Source organism: Panthera pardus, unplaced genomic scaffold (genome assembly GCF_024362965.1).
Source record: "Panthera pardus isolate Hobbes unplaced genomic scaffold, ASM2436296v1 HiC_scaffold_3, whole genome shotgun sequence".
In the NCBI taxonomy this organism is placed as follows: Eukaryota; Metazoa; Chordata; class Mammalia; order Carnivora; family Felidae; genus Panthera; species Panthera pardus.
Window position 1 is genome coordinate 33,199,792 of NW_026526876.1, and position 18,302 is coordinate 33,218,093.

Genomic DNA, 18,302 nt, shown 5'->3' on the forward strand with positions numbered 1-18,302 from the left:
GGGCTCGGCTGGCGGGTGGGGGCATGCGGCCAAGCTTGGGGTGGGCAGGGAAGGTGGGCTCAGAGGGGCTGGCTCTCAGAAGCTGGGTATAAGTAGAAACGACATCCCCAAGAGTGACTAGGTGCCCCCCAAACGGGGACCCCCGGCCCAGCTTTTCCTTAGGCCAGGGAATGAGGATGGTTCCAGTAACACCTGCTGGGCCTGTCGTCTGTAGGTTTTACTTGAATTTTTGTATAGGGACATCTATGGGTGATCTGTGTACATCTGTGTGCATTTGGGGTATGCCCTTCTATTTTAGTTTATGTGTCTGTGGGTCTTTGTGTGTTCCTTGTGGTTGTGAATGTGTGTGTGTGTGTGTGTGTGTTTGTAAACATCTCTTTGTGCCTGGGTCCTTGTATGTAATTAACATGTATGCCTGTGTATCTGAGAGATATTTTTGTGTCTTTGTGTCAACTCTGTATGTGTTTGATATGTGTGACCTCTGAGTGTGTGTGTGTTTGTGTGGTTTGGGTAATTGTGTGTCTATGCAAGTGTGCCATTCGTATGCATGTGAGTGTGTATCTTTCTGCATGGCTCTGTGATTTGTAACTGCCTGTAGGCTTATGTGCTATGTGTGTGTATGCCAGTCTGTGTATTTCCATGTGTTTATGTGTGTGAATGAAAGTGTAGGGAGCATGAATTTTACTTCACTCCATGAGTGATAAGGAGTAACTCCCTGCTTTCTTTAATTCTGGAAAATCAAATGTAATCATCAAGGAGCCCACCCTACCTGACAAGATGGCGGGAAATTCAGTCTCAGTCACCCTTTGGAGCCCCTTTCCAACCTCCAAGGTCACACAGAGATCTGAAGGAGCCTGAGTCCTTTGGGGAGGGTCCCCTGTTCTTCAGTCCCCTCTGTCACTTGCTGACACACTCACTGTTCATGCACACAGTCCCTTGGGAGTGGGTAAAGCTTCTGTCGCCCTTCTCGCTGGGGGCCCTGCTGGCCATTCTCCTGTCCTCTGCCTGCCCCCAGCCCTCGGTGCTGTTAGGTGAGGGTTAGAACCTCTTTCTGTTCCCAGGAAAGTTTCTGAAGGCATGCTTTTTTCTCAAAGCCTCTGTTCTCTTCTCTTAGGAAGGTTGAGAAAGTTCCTCTTGATAAGCAAGCTGAGACCACTTCTGCTGTTGGTCCAACAAGCCAGGCCCTGAGAAAAGGGAACAGGAAGGCTTGGTTTGATAGAAGAGAAAAAAAAAATAGTTAAAATAAGGAAAAGGGAAAAAGAAACCACATAAATTAATGTTCCAAAGAAATGATCCTGCTGCTCGGGGAAACTTCTGGCCTCCATGTGCTGCCGCCTGTCCTTTCCCGGCCCCCCACCTGCCCCAGCCCTGCTCTCACTCCCCTTCTCAGGCCCTGTGACAGTGGCAGAGCTGATGAGATCAGCCTTCTCTGTCCCAGCCCATGGGCCCAGCGCAAAGCTGGGTTGTGGGACAGGATTTCCAACAGAAGACCCTTTGTCCCTTCCCTGCTTCTCCCTGCCTCTAACTCTGTCCCAATAGTTGTGATTCTTGTGAATGAGGAAAACAACAACAACAACAAACCAGAGACCAGAGGGGCTGCAAGAGATGCCAAGGTGATCACCAGGACATGGTTCTGTTTCTCCCGATCATGGAGGCCACCCTGGCCATCCCACTGCCTCCAAGCAGAAACCCGGGGAAGAGATTGTTTGTGTGTCTCCTATCCACAAGGATGGGAAAGTTCTTCCTACGGCCTGATTCCTGCCCTCCCCAATAGTCTCTAGTTTTTGGCATTTTGCACTGCCCCCTCCCCCCACCAATCCGACCCCAGAGTTATTGTGCCCTCCCACCCCCTTCACAGATGGACCCAATCCAGAAAGCTGTCATCAGCCACACGTTTGGGGTCCCCTCCCCTCTGAAGAAGAAGCTCTTCATTTCCTGTAACATCTGTCACCTGAGGTTCAACTCAGCGGTGAGAGGGAGTAGTGGAAACAGATTGGGGAGGAGGCTGGGCAGGGAGGGGGCTGGACAGTGGCTTCCGGGGTCTTTCCTGGAGGAATAAGGCCGGCAAAGGGACTGGGGTCCATATTTTCTGTCCCTGGGTGCAGAAAAGGCACTCCTGGTCCTTTACCCATCCCACCCTCTCCTCTCCCCAAATTCCTCTGCCTCTTCCCTCCCTCTCTAGTGGTCCTGGGACTCCATTTCCCTCCCGCTTCTCTCCTGTGTCCTGGATCCTTCTGCAAGAGAGAAGACTGACCTTTCCTGCTCTGGGTCCCAAGGGACACCATCAGCTCCTAGTCTGGAGCTGAGTTCTTAAAGCATCTGACAGTTAACGTGTTGAACGTTTTCATGCCCATCATCTTAATTAGTTCTCATGACACCTTGTTAGATGGATAGAGGCCCTGTTATCATCCCCACTTTTCAGATGAGGAAAATGAGCCTCAGAGACGTTAAGTGACTTGTCCGAGGTCACACAGCTGGTGAGTAGCAGAGCTGAGATTTGAGCCCAGGCCTGGCTGACCCCAAGGCCCACATACTTTCCACCACAGCCTCCCCTAGATAGTAGAGAAGCCTCATTCTGGCCTCCCAGGGAAGATTTACCTTCTATCTGGACAACTGTGGGGCTTGGAGAGATCTGCTCTGGTGAAAGGGTCTAGGGAGGGGCCATGGGGGCCTGTCTTTCCTATACTTGGGAGCAACAAGCAGGGACCCCTAGGTGAAGGGGGGAGGACACGAACAGGCCAGATTCAGGGGTTTCCTCCAGGCTTTCAGGTTATATGAACCTTATAAATTGATGGACAGAAAGACCTCGCTCTGAGGGAAGGACCATGTCTTCTCCATGCTGGGCTCCTGGCACAGAGCCTGGCAAAGAACGAATGCTCAACAACTATTTGCTGAAAAACTGAACAAAGAGATGAATGTTCTGGGGTGCACATACCCGAAGCATGAGGACTGCTCTATTTTTTCCATTTGTGCATTTATGAACCTGGTAACTAACATCGTTGAGCACGTGCCGTATGTACTAGGCCCCTGTCATTCATGTTCTCTTTTTAATTCTCACAACCCTTCAAGGTCAGTATTGTCATCACAAAGTTTACAAGTCAGCAAAATGAGGCTCAGAGAAGTGAGGCGATTTGCCCAGGGATGCACAGCTCATCAAGTGGCTGAGACAGAATTTGAAGTCAGAGGCTGCTTGCCTGGAGGCTCATGTATGAGAATGAGTTCTGTAAACCTCAAGGCCACACAAATGCTGTGATGACAAGGATTCACCTCTTGTCTGGCCAGAGCCCTGTCCCCTCTGACCTGCCCCCTGCCCCTCGCCAGCTCATGGATGGGGCATGTGGACGCAGCAAAAAATGGTGACCCCAAGTCCTCCCCTCCCCAGAACCAAGCTGAAGCACATTACAAAGGCCACAAACATGCCAGAAAACTCAAGGCTGTCGAAGCCGCCAAGAGCAAGCAGAGGCCACAAACCCTGGCCCGGGATGGGGTGCTGGTGTCCCCCACCCTGACTCCAGCCAGTGGATCCCCTGGAGAGCCGCACAGCAAAGGTCAGTCCTGAACTCTTCTCCCCTCTCCCCAATCAAATCTGGTTTCTGGCGAGGGGTTGGGAGATTTCTGCATATTATTATTACTTTTAAAACGTTTATTCATTTTTTTGAGACACACGTGCGCGCGCGCGCGCACACACACACACACACACACACACACACACACAGAGTTGAGTGGGGGAGGGGCAGAAAGAGAAGGAGACACAGAACCTGAAGCAGGCTTCAGGCTCTGAGCTGTCAGCACAGAGCCCGATGTGGGGCTCGAAGTCACGAACTGTGAGATCATGGCCTGAGCCGAAGTCGAACACTTAACTGACTGAGCCACCCAGGCGCCTCTGCATATTGTTATTATTTTTGCGTGTGTTGGGGTATTCCATACATACAGAAAAAGGGCACACATCACAAGTGTTGAGCTCGAGGAATTTTCCCAGTCTGAATATACCAAGATCAAGAAACAAGCACCCAGAAGCCCTCCTTGGTCCCCTCCGGGTTACCACCTTGTTGTAGTAGCTTCCTAGGCTACCATAATCAATGACTGCAAACTCAGTGGCTCAAGTCAGAAGTTTGAAATCCAAGTGTTGATGGAGTTGATTCCTTCATGGGGGCTCAGATGGAGAGCCTGTCCCATGCCTGTCTTCTAGTTTCTGGCACTTGCTGCCAAGCCGTGGCGTTCCTTGGCTTGTAGATGCATCCCTCCGATCTCTGCCTGTGTCTTCACATCACGTTCTCCCTGTGTCTCTGTGTCTCCATGTGGTCTTCTTTAGAAGGACACCAGTCATTGGATTGGGGCACACCCCAGTCCACTGTGATCTCAACTACTTAACATCTGCACAGACCCTGGTTCCAAAGATCACATTCTGGGGTTTCATGCAGATGTGAATTTTGGGGTGATGCTATTCAACCACTTGAATTCAACCACCCTCCCCCAGGTGATCCTGACTTTTCTTGCCATCGATCCGTTGCACCTGGTTTTGGTGAATCCTATCGCATGGAACTTTTGTGCCTGGCCTCTTCCGTGTTGTTGCATACAGCTGTGGTTTGTCCTTTTTATTGCTGTGTAGTGCTCCATTTAATGACCGTACAACGCTGTCTTTTTTTTTTTTTTTTTTTTTTTTTAAGTTTTTTTGTTTTGAGGGGAGCCTGGCTGGCTCAGTCAGTTAAGCATCTGACTTCGGCTCAGGTCACAATCTCAAGGTTCATGGGTTCGAGCCCTGCATTGGGCTTTGTGCTGACAGCTCAGAGCCTGGAGCCTGCTTCGGACTCTGTGTCTCCCTCTCTCTCTACCCCTCCCCCCACTCATGCTCTGTCTCTTTCTCTCTCTCTCTCTTTCAAAAATAAACATTAAAGAAATTTTATTTTATTTTTTTAATTTTTTTTAACATTTATTTATTTTTGAGACAGAGAGAGACAGAGCATGAATGGGGGAAGGTCAGAGAGAGAGGGAGACACAGAATCCGAAACAGGCTCCAGGCTCCGAGCAGTCAGCACAGAGCCCGACGCGGGGCTTGAACTCCTGGACCGTGAGATCATGACCTGAGCTGAAGTCGGACGCTTAACCGACTGAGCCACCCAGGCGCCCCTAAAGAAATTTTAAAAATATATATTTTTGTTTTTAAAGTAATCTCCATACCCAGCATGGGACTTGAACTCACAACCCCGAGATCAAGAGTCGCCTGCTCTACTGACTGAGCCAGCCAGGTTCCCCTCTCTTTTTTTGTTTAAATCTATTCTCCTGTTGATGGATTTTTGGACAGTTTCCAGTTTTATGCTATTACGAATAGTGCTCTATGAATATAACAGCACATCTTATCGGCAACTTCTGCTTATTTAACAGTTAGCAAAGAACTGTAAAGTATCGGGGCTGTGAGGGCTATCTGAGACCACTCTGTCCAACTCTACATTTTCAGATGGGGAAGCTGAGGCCTAAAGAGGCCCAAATCTGCCCAGTGAGTTGGTGGGAGAGTGGAGTCTGGAACCCACTGCTGGTCATCCCGACACCAGGGATGCTTCCACTCTGCCATGCCACCCCCAATATGTCACTACTTAAAATCATGGCCTCCAGATGATTCTAACCCGATGCGTTCCATCTCCCCAGCCGCTCCTGCAGCCCCACCCCCTGGCCCCCAACTCCAGCCACCGCTGACTCTGGACCCCACGCCGAGGGAGCCTGCTCACTCAGATCTCTTGGATGCTGCCTCCTCTTCCTCTTCTTCCTCCTGCCCACCCTGCTCTCCAGAGCCTGGGAGAGAGGCACCAGGGCCTGAGCCCGCAGTGGCTGCTGTGGGAAACGGTGTGAACGGGGAGGGCAGGAGCGAGAAGGGACGCCTCTATTGCCCCACGTGCAAGGTGACAGTGAACTCCGCCTCCCAGCTTCAGGCTCACAACACAGGTCAGTGCCGTGCCCCTCTCCCTCCCCCACCACCCTCACCGCCCCCCACCCCCAACCAGTCCAGGGAGGAGTGGGGCAGGGAGACCCCCTCCACAGCTGCAGGCAGGCTGGAGTTTCTGGGCACTTTGCCCAAGGGCTTCATGACAGAGGTGTTGTGTTCAGCTGTGATTGGGTGGTCATTTGGGGTCCTCCCACTAATGCTTGAAGCGGGATAATTGGGAAGAGAAGTCTGTGGTAGCAGGAACTGAAGGGTCGGTGGGAGAAGGCAGGAAGCTCCTCCTCCATCTATCTTAGACCCAGAAGGAAAGCACTGAGATGGGAGCAAAGGGAAGCCACAAGGCTCCCCTGCAGGGAGGCGTTCTGGGGAGGCTGGGGGTGGGGGGGACAAGAGAAGCTGGGAGGCCCCGGCGGAGGTGGGGAAGAGAACGCTCAGGCAGCTGGAGGGGAGAGCGTGTGCAGGCGGCTTAAGGGGGCAGCCAGCCTGACCTGGTTCAGAGGCATCTCCCCTGCCCTGGAGCCCTTCTTGGGTGCTGACAGGCTGGGGCTGTTGTTCCTTCTCTCTCAGGAGCCAAGCACCGGTGGATGGTGGAAGGTCAGCGAGGTGCTCCTCGAAGGGGCCGGGGCCGCCCTGTGCCCCGGGGAGGTGGACACAAGGCCAAGAGAGTGGCAGGGGGCCAGGGCGGCCGACAGGGGCCCAGCCCCCCCTTTCACTGTGCCCTGTGTCAGCTCCAGGTCAATTCAGAGACCCAACTCAAGCAGGTGGGAGAAACCAGAGCAGGGCTGAGGGGTGGGACCGGTCCCAGGTGACAGGAGGGAGCCAGGGAGGAAGAAGAGGGAGGCTGGAGGGGCAGTGGGCTCCTGGAGGGGCCAAGGCTGGGTCTCACCTCCCCTTCCCACAGTGATACCCAGTAGGTGTGCATCCGACGTGTGACTCATGGGTGAGGAAGGGTTAGCTAGTGGAGGATGATAGTCATCTAGGGGTCCTTGGGCTTCCTTATCCTGTTGCCAGTTTGTCTGTCTGTCTATTAGCACCTGAGCAGCAGGAGGCACAAAGACCGCCTGGCTGGGAAGCCCCCCAAGCCCTCCAGCCAGCACAGCAAGCTGCAGAAACATGCAGCGCTGGCTGTGAGTATCCTCAAGGTATCTGTCTCCCGGCGACAGGGCTGGGCCCTGGGTCAAGAGGGGAGAGGATGGGCCAGAAGGGCAAGCTGGGGGGGACTGGTGGGGTGGGGCAGGAAGGAAGCCACCCCCCCTTTAAGGCTGCCTGGGCAGAGAGTCGGGCTGGGGTTTTGGACCATCTTGGGATCTGCCCAGTGGAATTTCCGGGGAGGTGGGCCGAGGATAGTAATCTCTGGGTCAAGAGCGAGGAGTGGGCGTGCATCTCCTAGAGACCATCTCTGCCCCCACCCCCCATAGCCTCCTTCCTCTGGGCAGGAAGACAGGTGCTGGAGAAAGCCCTTTGGAATGATGTTTTGGGGGTGGGAAGGGTTTAGGTTTGGAACCCTAAAAGGCACGTCTTTCCTGCAACAGAACGCCCAAGGATGGGGCCCCGGGAGGGCTGGGATTTTCCTGGGTCAGACTGTGTCCATTCTCTCTCTCCTCTGCAGTCGAAGCTAGCCTTGCAGAAGCAACTCACCAAGACACTTGCAGCCCGCTTCCTGCCCAGCCCGATCCCCGCCGCTGCCGCAGCCATCTGTGCGCTGCCAGGGCCCCTGGCCCTCAGGCCTGCCCCCACAGCAGCCACCACCCTCTTCCCAGCTCCCATCCTGGGCCCGGCTCTGTTTCGCACCCCAGCAGGAGCCGTCCGCCCTGCCACAGGGCCCATCGTTTTTGCCCCCTACTAGGCTTCCTGGGGAGGCCGGTGCTTGGCACCCAGCAGTCGCTGTCCTTGCCTCCTCTTCCCGAGATGCCTCAGTTTCCTCCATCCCCTAGGAGACTGCCATTTACAGCCAAAGCTTCCTGCCCAATCTAGGAAGAGCTGGGCTAGTTTTAAGGGCAGCTGCCCTTTGCCCAGTCTGGACTACGGATTCAACTACAACCCTCCTGGCCCAGGACCTTCCAACCCTCCTCTCCCCAGCCTCCTCAGGCTGGCACTGGGCTCCCCTGCATTGCCCAGCCTGATTTACAGGGAGCAAACTGAGAAATCCCAAAGATCTATGCAAAATCCTAGCCCCAGCCCCATGGTGCTCTCATTTCCCCCACCTGAGACCTAGAACCCCATGGTCAGAGGTCCTAGGAATCTTAACTTTGAGCCTGGCAAGAAGTCTAGAGAAGAGGCCCTCTCCATTCACTGGACTCTCTGGAGAATCACTGGAGGTGGCAGATGGGGTCTCAAGCTGGACAGGGTTCAAGGCTATCTGGACAAGGTGACCCTGGGGGAGTGGAAGAAGACTGTGGAGGAGAAAGGGGGGGCAGGGAGCAAAGCCAGGGTGGGGCTGGGGCTGAGAGATTTTGGGGTTCCTCTGCTGTGATCAGACAGGGCTGGGAGAGGGGTAGGGGAGGGTGATTTTCTGGCTGGGCCCAGTTTTAACAGAGGTCATCAATCCCACACAAGCTCTCTCCTCAGCCTTTCATTGATTTCTCCTGAACCCCAGCTGGGGGTGGAGGGTGGTGGTGGGCATTGGATCTCTCCAGACTATGGACCCAGCTAACACCAACCCCCCCCCTCCCCCAGGGCTCCCAAAAGAAGAGCTTTCCCCTCAGGCTCCTCACCCCAAACCGGTCCCCAGCACTAAATCCAGCTTCCCCTCCTCCCAAGCAGAATCCTGCCCCCTCACTGTGAAGCTGAGTGTTGGGATCCAGGCTGACACACTCAAGACCCATTTTCATGCTGTCAAAGTTAATGTCACAACCTCCATCCCACCCCCCAGCACTGCTCTGTCACCCCACAATATGGGACTTTGCCAGTATCCACCTGTATCTTTTCCTTTTTTAGATATTTCCAATGGGAGGACAAGAAGGGGGGAGGGGAGGGGAACCTTTTGATAACAGTTGTGGTTTTATTGTATCCAATGCATCAATAAATGAATTCAAGCCCGAGCCTGTAGATGCCCTAATTTGACTCACCCAGCCCTGCCCTATTCACCTCTCCCATCCCGGGGAGAAGGGGTGTGGACTAGAGGTCACCTGGCTCTGGCTCTGGTGTCTCATCTCTGCTGGGTGTGCACATTAGAAGCATGAAGTGGACACGGGAAGTCGTGGGTTACAAGCTCACTTGATAGCATGTTGAAAGTGTAACCACCCTTCTGAGCCCCGACAGATCTGTCAGCTCCTGAGAAGCTGCTACTGGTTTGCCTTGTTCTATTCAGGCATCTGAGGTAAGGAAGGGCTAGAGGAGCACCTTGTCCAGCCTTCACCATGGCAGCAGGCATATAAACACAGGTAATTTATAAATAGGAGTCCAGCTATCAGCTGAAAACAACCACAGGAAGGGGTGAAGGCCAGGCCCCACCGGGTGTGAGGTGGGCTGATCGGGCACTGGGCGGGCGGCCGCTCTGGCAGCTAGAGGCAGTGCACGCCTGCCCCCTGGTGGTTGGGGGAGAGCAGTGTCTCAGCCTCCAGGGCCAGTGGGCATAGCACCTTGAAGAGGGAGAAGCAAAGGGTACAGTAAGAGCCAGCCCCAAGCCACAGGTATTATAAAATCAGAGGGCTGGAAAGGATCCAGAAGATCATCTAAGCAACTCCCGTCACCTTACAGATGAGAAAACTGAAACCCAGAGAGAGGAAAGGACTTGCAGGGTCCCAAAGCCAGCTGGTGAAGCCCAGCCATCCTTCCTTTCCACCTCAGCCAATAAGGGCCATGTGCTCCCTGAGCAGGAAGAAGAAGCAAAACAATTGGGGGGTGGGGGGGGGAGTTAAAGCAGAAAATTACACTTCCCAGGAGGCTGGCTTCTTCCAGCCAAGGAGAGGACAGGAGAAAGGTGAGGGGGTCAGAGTTGGACACCAGCATGCACACACATGCACTTGTGCACACGTATACACGCACATACATAATACCTGGACGCCCTTCCTCTGGAGTCCAGTCTGGTGCCATGAGTATGAGTGTGTGTGTGTGTGTGTGTGTGTGTGTGTGTCTGTCACTGGCAGAAAGCTCACAGGTGGGGGACCCCTGTGACAGGAACCAGAGCCTAGACTGGGCACTTGTGCATGGCAGCTCAGCTTCCCGTCCAGGGCAGGTGGAAGGGGACGTTGACCACAACTGCCCCAGGTCATGGAGGGCAGGTATGATGAGAGCTGGTGGGGAGGGAGGCTTTGGGGGGCACTAACCTAGATTATCTCCACTTCCCAAGGCTGGGAGGGAGCAAAAGCAACCTGAGCCTGGGACAGCCCAGCTGCCTGGCCTGGGAAGGACAGCTTGTCTAACCCCACCCCTGGATATATCTCCCAGAGCCCCAGAAGCTGGAAGGAGGCTGGGAAAGTGGAGGAAGGATGACAGGTCTTCAGCCATCCAAGGAGCCGCTGCCCTTGTTCTTGCGGCTGAGGGGGAAAGCAGACTTGCTCTGGGGCTGGGTCATCTTGCTGGCCAGGTAGACGAAGGGCTCCAGCAGAGAGCGGCGGTCAGCCACAGATACCTCCCACAGCTTCACCTTCTCGGACTTGGCCCAGTGCTGAGCCACGTCTGGGTCTACACGCCGCTGCTCCTGTAGGTCACACTTGTTGCCAAGGACCACGATGGTGACCTGGGGAAGAGGGACAGAGTAGAGGCCTGAGGATGTACCATGGGCCTCAGAGTTGGGTGTGAGGGTTGGCAACGACCTAGAAGTCCTAACAGAAGAAAAAGTCTCAATAGCTAACGTTTTGCCTCTTCTTATACAGGAAACAATGACTGGGGAGAGGGAGATGGTTGCTTTTTATTCTCCTTCCTCTGTTTAAGTTCTACCCTCCATCTGCCCCTCCCTCCAGGAGTTCTCTTATAAGCCCTGTGTCACCCGTGCCTGCTCATTACGAGCAATCAGTCTGTTTCTGGCTAAACACCTGGTGAGGGAACATTCCCCAAACACCTGCAGCTTAAAGGGGGATTTGGGAACAGAAGGATAAGAGCAAAGAACCATCATAAAGAAAAATTAGTGGGGGCTCCCAAAGTTAGGTCAGAAACCTCTAAAACTAAAGGAAAGCCTCTTTGGTTGAGCTGCCTCAACATACAGCCACCTGTAGGGGTGAAGACACCCTCCAGTGGCCTCCATCCCCCCTCTAGCTCCTACCCTACCTCCTGGGATAGGAATGAAAAACAGCCATGCCAGGCTCCCCAGAGCCAGCCCAGGGCCCACTCTTTCTCCTAACCCCACCCGTGGATATGTCTTTCAGAGCCCCAGAAGCTGGAATGAGGCTGGAAAGGTGGAGAAGGGATCCCCACACACACCTCCTTCTTGTCCTTGGATTTGTCGATCTCCTTCTTGAGCAGCTCTACACGCTGAAAGGACTCTCGGCTATCCGTGCTGTAGACCAGGACATAGCCGTCAGTGCAGGAGAAGCAGTGCCGGGGTAGCTCGGCCCCATCCCGGAGCCCCCGGGTGTCGTAGAAACGCACCTGCTCCCGCACCCCCCGGTCGGTCTCAATGGAGCCCACGTAGATGTCTTCCTGTGTCTCAATCATCTCAGAACCTGGGGCAAAATGAGGAAAAAACTTGTTTGTAGAAAGAAGGAAGATGGGAAACGTGGGTGACTGAGTATATCCTAACAGGCCAATCAGCCAGGGAAAGAAAGGAATGTGGGGCTGGGGACAGAGGGCCAGGGACTGACAGGCAAGACTGGATGACTTGGGGAACAGCATGGATCTCATGCTAACGCCATACTAAGCAAAAGCGTGACCTGAGAGCTTTTCCTTGCTATCTCAAATATTGGGTTTCCTCTTTCCAGATTTCAATATGCTGGGGTTAAGGTCGTTATGTAGATTTCACTCTTTGGGGGTACAATAACCATCAGCAGCAGCTTTTAGCCTTTTCATGTTATGATCACATCCTACTTATTCTTCCACCATGTCCCTACCCCCAACAACACTCACCTACTACATGGTTCCCATATAGAAGCTGCTCCAGGATTGAAGTTTTGCCCACAGATGCTTGACCACACACGACCACCTTGCAGCTCTTCCCCATGCTTAGCCTTCTGCCTTGAAGAAGAGAAGCACACTGGGTGAGGTGGGATGAAAACAGAGGGCAGATCTCCTATAACTGAGAGCCAGGTTCTGAACCTCAGAACTTCAGGGATTCAGCACTGTCTGTCCCCTACTGTGGTCAGGGTGTATTGGAGTGATGTGTCTCTGGCCGCTACTAGACAGTGGGCTGTACTTTACTCATCTTTGTCATTCCAAGCACCTGATCAGTAACTGGCTCAGAGCAGGTTTTCAGTAATTGTTGCCGTAAAGGGGGAAGAGAGTCTTTGGTTTAAAGGAACCACTGGCCGGGTTCCTTTCTGTGCACAGGATGTGGAAGACCAGTAGCTGGAGGGAGCTCCACTCAGCTTCCTGTCTTGAGCCATGCCTCCATGGAGAAATAAACAAGAATGCTATATTGTGTGGATTGGTCTTAAGCCGCTCTTCGTCTGGAGAGCGAGCTAATGATAATGGGATTTTGCTTTCCTGTATGATTTATCTGGACAATTAATTCCCTCTAATTCCCAGTCAAGTCCATGGCTAAGATGAAGAACATCACACAAGAAAGAGTGAAAGAATCTAAGGGGAAAAGGAGAAAATCTGTGATGCCCTTGAACTCATAAGCCAAAATGAGGCTCAGACACAGAAACCTCCCGGACAGAGATCTCGTCGAAGGCATTCCAAACACAAGCTTCCCAGAAGAAACCCCAGACAAGGATTGCCTCAGAGAGCAGATACAAAGGGCACTCCCAAGAGGTGTCTTAGAGACCTCTCGAGTAAACTCCCGATACAGACCCCCTCCCCGCTCGGGGCCCAAATAGTGGGCCCCACAATGAAAGGATACCCCAAGTGAGACTGCTAGAGGGGCTTCCGCCACCGATTTACCCCCGAGGGGGCCCCTAGAGGGAATCGGAGGCAGAGACCCGCCACCTAAGGCGGCCCGGATGCGGTGACCGACCCTGGCCTGCCACCTCCGTACCTCCCGGAGCCCTCGCAGCACCCCGGCTGGGCCCCTCCAGGCGCGCCGGGACTAGGGGAGGGGCAGCACAGCCACAAGCACTCCGCTTTTCCTCCCGGGTCGTTCCAGGCTCCGTCTGGCCCCGCCCCCCAGCTTCCGTCCTTCAGGACCAATTCCGGCTGCAGCTTGCAGGAGCCGGGCACACAGCGCCCCCAGAGGCAGGAAGGGAGAATGACGGGGAGAAAGCCGGCACCAGGGCTGGCCGCACACGCGAGCACAAGGTTCTAGGCAACTTGGACACAGGGGGCTGGTGTCTCTAATGCCCAAATGTTCTTTCTCTAAAGGCTACCATAGTGCAGTAACGCTTCATTTATTCAATCGTTTATTAGTCAGATGTCTTCTGAGCAGCTACTCTGTGCCAGGTATAAAACCACATGCTGAGAAAAAATGTAATTAGACAAGGTAGCTGCTGCTCATGAGAACGTCACCGTCTAGAGGAGCTAGATATCTACAGGGCAGCATGGTAAAAACTATTTTGGAGGTGCTATGGGAGCATAGCAAAAAACATTGGACTTCAGGAACAGTGGGCATCACAGAAAACTTCCTGGAGGAGGTTATGCCTGTTTTGAGATTTTAAGGGTCTGGGAGGAAAGAGTGGAGGAAACATGGCAAAAGTCATGGCATTTTTCTGGAACTACAAGTGTTTTGGTTCAATGTTGTTGGTGGAAAGGAGGCAAATAATCGAAGACCTTGTGTGTTAGGTCAAAGAGTTCAAACTGTATCCTAACAGCAGTGGAAAGCCATTGACAGGTTTTATGCCAGTGAAGTGACATGATCATTTTTGCTTTTAGGAAGGTCATTGGCAGAAGAGTAAAGAATGGAGATGAGACAAGGGGCCAGTTAGGAGACTATGGTAGTATTCCAAGTTTTAAAAATAAAAATGAGGAGAGCCTGATTTGGTATGGAATGGAGACAGATAGATTTGGAAGACATTTGGTAGGAAAATCAACAAGATTTGGTGATAAATTGGGAGTCAGGAGTGAGAAAGGGGGCGTTCATGATGTCTCCTATCTTTCTAATTCGGTGGCCAATTGGTGAACCCACTTGACAAGATAAGGAATTCAGGAAAAGAGAAATAAGTAAAGCATTTGTTGTTGTTGTTGAGGAATGAGAGAATGACAAATTTGACTTAAATATAAATGTCTCCAGGATTTGTGAAACATACAAGACATCCAGTAGATAATTGGATATATTGATCTAGAACTCACAAGTGAGAGGTCTAGGTTGGAAATACCGACAAAGTTGAGGGTCATCTACAGCTCAAATGAAAGCTATGGGAGCAAATGAATTGGCTTAGATGCAAAGAACACACAGTGGGAAGATGGTCCACAGACAGGTTGGCTTCCTGCATTAGATCATAGATTGTGACCCATTGGCAGGCAGGGCAGGTGGTCTGTGAGTATCCGCCCAATCTAGCACACTCCCCAAGTAGGCCATTTGGAGAGACTAGTGAATGATTGGCTGGCTGAATGACTTCTCTTCCCACCCACTGAGCCTCTCCCAACCTTCTCTAGCCAGTGGTGGGTGTGGTTTCTGCTCCCTTAGCACTGCCATAGGCAGAGGCCTTTCAAGAAGCCTACTGAGGATGACACTATTTTACTGGAGGAAAGGAGTAGATCCTTTCCAAATTCACTTGTCCCCTTCTTTAGTTCTCAATTAAAAAGTTTTAACCTCAAACTCCTCCAATTTAATTTAACCTCAGAAAACCCCGGTTTTATTCAAACCCACGAATACTCTTGGTTCGAGTTCCCAGTCCAGACTGCATTCGGCAAAACAAGCGTGCTGAGCAGGGTGTTTCCATAAAGGATGAGTACTGGGGACACTATGGAGCAGGGACCTCACCCTGAGAGCTGCCTTATAAACTCCAGGGCAGGGTCTGGGGCGCCGTGCCACCCTTCCTAGGCTTAATGCTGAGATGGCACTCCCAGGCAGCTGACATGAAAGCAGACTCATTAAAGGGTCAGCGTCATTAGGGTGATGAACCAGTTGTTGCTTGGAGATCCAGTGGGGATGAAAGGCGCGGGGTGAAGACGCCCTGCGTTCCCCTGGCTTGGTTGGGCAGGGCTTCCAAGGGCCGATGAAAGCTAGGGGAACTGGGCTCAAAGTGTCTCTTCTTGCCTTTCCCGGTAAGAAGCTGTGAACACACTCCAAGGTCAGGAAGGTAGTAGTGGGGCTCTTTCCCTCCAGAGTCCTGGGTCACCGAGTCCCCAACCCAACCCAGACTCTCCTGAACCTTACTGGAGACTCTCTAGGATTGGAAGTTGCTATGGCAACGAGGCTCTCAGAATACTGAGAAGAGCTCAGGCCTAGAGAGGCATCACCCTCTTGTAGCCCTCACTTCCGACGCACGGGTAAAGTGGCGCCTCCTACGCACAGGAACCGTCCCTGGGCCACCGGCCCGGCACGGAGACCACCGTGGACCTCCGGAGGCGGGAGGCCTCTCTGGCCCCAAGCGGAGCCTCTCGATGGTAGACGGGCCCGAGGGAGCCCCTCTGGGCGCAACGCCGCCGAGCTGCTCGATGCTCCAGCCGGAAGTGCTCTTCACCGCCTGCCTCCCACCCGCCTCTTTGGTCCCGGCGGTAAGATGGCGGCTGCCGCGGAGTGCGATGTGGTAATGGCGGCGACCGAGCCAGAGCTGCTCGACGACGAGGAAGCAAAGAGGTAACCGGGTAGCAGGGTAGTGGAAGGGGCGAGCTTCAGCTCCGTGGCCCCGGGAAACCCGTCCCTTCCGTGATGCAGCCCGTGTTGAGGCGACGCCCCGCCCTCCGCGACCCCCCCCCCCCCCCCATCTGAGATAAGTCCGGATGGACCCCCTGAAGGGGCGCTCCCGGAGGTCGGCCCTCCCCTCCTGCTTCCGCCTGGCTGGAGAGCTGAGGCACGGCCTGGTTCTCCAAGCAGGGAGGAATGTCGCCCTTAGTGTAGAGGCCGGGTCTCGGAGGGGACCTCAGAGGTCTGTTGTGGGGTGGGGGAGGCTGCGCGGCGACGATGACGACTTCCTTACATCGCCCCCGACCCCCGCCTGCTCTTGTTAACTTCTGTGCATTGTTGTCTGTCAGCATTTTGCATCTCCGAAGCCCGTGTTGTCCTCACCCCCTCTCCTCAGTAATGTATCCCAGCGACCACGAGCCTAGGTCCGAGCGTGTCTCCATTATTGACCTGGTGCCCCCTCCCCGTACCCCAGAAATCGGAGATGAGAGAGAAAGAAGGAAGAGTGAGGGGTTTGTCTCATGCTCTACACGTCAAACTCCGGCCCTTCCGTCCTTCCGGAGTAAGATCCTCATTCTTCCCAGGACTGTTCATTCTTAAGTTAAGCAGCAGAGAGGAAGGCAACTGCTTGGGCGCTGTTGGCACCGCTGGGCCGCCGCAGTGGCTCGAGATTGCCAGTCTGGACTAGCCAAGGGAGCTGCTGAGTGAGTGGTTTTCGAGAACACTCTGGATTCTGGCTACAGCTAAGGCAGGTTATTGGAACACAGTTGTGGGTAGTCATACTTGTCCTAATCCTGAAGGAGAATTAACGAAATGGTTCTGGAAGCGCGGGGCCCTTTCCTTATCAACTGCAGATTAATTGACTACAGTGCCCTCAGTCTCCTTCCCTTGCCTTTCTTATCTTTGTACCAAACCCTGTCTGTATGGCTTCATTCTGGCTGCATGAGATCTGAAACCAGGGTTCTGAGGATTTTTTATTATCCAAGTTAAAATACGGGGAGGTACTCAGGGTGGCAGAATGAATAGTTATCAAGCTTCAGGGTAGTTTACTGCAGCCTGTGTCTCAAGGTCTGTTGAGAACTGAGAGGCTTGACACAGTGTTGTAGTAAGTCCTTGGGACGATCAGAGAAGGCAGGACGCCAGAGTCTAGTCTCTTTCTCTTCTTGGTTTTGAGTTTTCACAGCGTACCTATTTCTCAGGTGTTGAGGATTAAGCATCATTAAGGAACTACACAACGGGAAACAACCGCCCCCGCCCCCTCCCGTACATACCGAGCTTACGTTAATTGCAAGGATTTACTTTACTTGGGATTATGAAGAATTCAGTGGGGGTTTTGTTTTTGTTTTTGTTTTTGTTTTTGTTTGGTGCTATAGAGACTTGGGCTATGTGTAGTAATTTGAAAAAAACCTTCTCTTACATAATATAGATCTCTGATGTAGGGACTGTCCCTAATTTGGGTTTTACTTCACAGCCCTCTATCTGAAGCAGGTCCTTTTCCTTAAAAAACAGAAACAAAAACAAAACAAAAACAACACACAGCCTTAGAGGATATTCTAACATAAAATTATAGCAAATGAACCTGAAGATACATTAAGAAACACAAAATGGGTGATGCTGTAATGTGACCACATCACACAAAAACATGGTATTTGGTAGAAGAGGTGTCAATGTAGGTTAACTCTGCCTTATTACATGGAATTTAAGATGTCATCGATTGTAAAACGCACAGTTGTTTTATCTGCCACTAAGAAAAGATACATCCTTGCTAAATAGACTTCCATGTTACACATATTTATATAGCTCTCTTTTAGATACGGCTAAAAATGGATATTTATTATATATCACTTATGTGAGCCAATCAAAAGGAAAGTATAGTGAAATTAAAAAAAAATTACAGTTTGACTTTCTGCCATATAAGGCATCCTTGGAGAGTAAGTAAGCACTGGAATCTAAAGAAAAAACCATGTTATGTATGGTTTTCCAATGCTGAAAATGGAGTGATGATGTAGAAGTTTTGGAGGAAGGTGGTTTTACATTTTTCATGTGTCCTGGAATCCTGTGTACCCATAGCAGAAGGCAGGGATAGTAACATCCCTTACAGATGCCCTTTACTATCTGGCTTGGTTAGTCATTTGGCCAAGTTTGTGTCTCTTATTACAGTCCTACTACCAGTTCACTTGGGGACACCGGAGTTGATGGGTCTCTTGGGTTGTTTTTGTGAAGTCCAGCAAGGAATCCTTCCTTCTGTGCATCTTGGTTCAAGGGCTTGCTGCTGCTGCTAAATTGTTATGGTCCCACAGCGGCAAAACGAGAGGAGCTTTCAAGACTTGGGGCCTCATGGTTGCAGCATTTTAAAGGGCTACATGTTTTATTTCATTAACTTTAGTGTCTCTAGAGAGAAAAGAAATGTACTTCAATTTTTTTTGCTTGTCACTCTGACAGAGTTCTTTTTCCTCCATAGCAGCTGAGAGGCTAAAATAAAAGATGTATTAGTTGGCATCCAAAATAGATCAGGGTTCTGAACATGAAGATTATTTATTTCTCTTGGCC

At 52.2% G+C, this 18,302-nt stretch overlaps 3 protein-coding genes across 11 annotated transcripts in view; 2 read left to right on the forward strand and 1 right to left on the reverse strand.

The window, feature by feature from the left end:
• LOC109258523 (uncharacterized protein C17orf113) overlaps positions 1 to 8,976 on the forward strand; it is a 50,739-nt gene extending 41,763 nt beyond the window's left edge. For 6 of the 7 annotated variants that reach the window (XM_053892416.1, XM_053892418.1, XM_053892417.1 and 3 more), the window contains 7 exons: positions 1,540 to 1,613; positions 1,859 to 1,969; positions 3,383 to 3,548; positions 5,644 to 5,937; positions 6,503 to 6,696; positions 6,967 to 7,077; positions 7,545 to 8,976. In XM_053892416.1, coding sequence (XP_053748391.1) covers positions 1,540 to 1,613; positions 1,859 to 1,969; positions 3,383 to 3,548; positions 5,644 to 5,937; positions 6,503 to 6,696; positions 6,967 to 7,077; positions 7,545 to 7,781 — 1,187 coding nt within the window. In that variant the 3' untranslated portion in view covers positions 7,782 to 8,976. The remainder of the gene's footprint in view (positions 1 to 1,539; positions 1,614 to 1,858; positions 1,970 to 3,382; positions 3,549 to 5,643; positions 5,938 to 6,502; positions 6,697 to 6,966; positions 7,078 to 7,544) is intronic. The other variant, XM_053892415.1, reaches the window with a different exon arrangement.
• NKIRAS2 (NFKB inhibitor interacting Ras like 2) lies at positions 8,917 to 13,138 on the reverse strand. 2 transcript variants are annotated; one of them, XM_019435380.2, is made up of 4 exons: positions 13,008 to 13,138; positions 11,939 to 12,042; positions 11,297 to 11,538; positions 8,917 to 10,616 (listed from the first exon to the last, which is right to left on the reverse strand). In XM_019435380.2, the coding sequence occupies exons 2-4, from the start codon at positions 12,030 to 12,032 to the stop codon at positions 10,377 to 10,379; spliced, it is 576 nt and encodes a 191-aa protein (XP_019290925.1). In that variant the 5' UTR covers positions 12,033 to 12,042; positions 13,008 to 13,138; the 3' UTR covers positions 8,917 to 10,376. The 2 variants fall into 2 exon arrangements, with proteins under 2 accessions (XP_019290925.1, XP_019290924.1); XM_019435379.2 differs by having other exon boundaries at positions 11,939 to 12,046.
• Positions 13,139 to 15,439: 2,301 nt separating this feature from the next.
• DNAJC7 (DnaJ heat shock protein family (Hsp40) member C7) overlaps positions 15,440 to 18,302 on the forward strand; it is a 29,184-nt gene continuing 26,321 nt past the window's right edge. The window contains exon 1 of one of the 2 annotated variants that reach the window (XM_019435440.2): positions 15,440 to 15,707. In XM_019435440.2, coding sequence (XP_019290985.1) covers positions 15,631 to 15,707 — 77 coding nt within the window. In that variant the 5' untranslated portion in view covers positions 15,440 to 15,630. The remainder of the gene's footprint in view (positions 15,708 to 18,302) is intronic. The other variant, XM_019435441.2, reaches the window with a different exon arrangement.

What these genes read in the sequence shown, in the direction of transcription:
- NKIRAS2 (XM_019435380.2), bottom strand. Translation starts at nt 12,032, where the DNA reads ATGGGGAAGAGCTGCAAGGTGGTCGTGTGTGGTCAAGCATCTGTGGGC. An exon ending in ATATGGGAACCATGTAGTAG is followed by an intron (nt 11,539 to 11,938) that starts GTGAGTGTTGTT and finishes ATTTTGCCCCAG; the next exon opens with GTTCTGAGATGATTGAGACA. An exon ending in AATCCAAGGACAAGAAGGAG is followed by an intron (nt 10,617 to 11,296) that starts GTGTGTGTGGGG and finishes CCTCTTCCCCAG; the next exon opens with GTCACCATCGTGGTCCTTGG.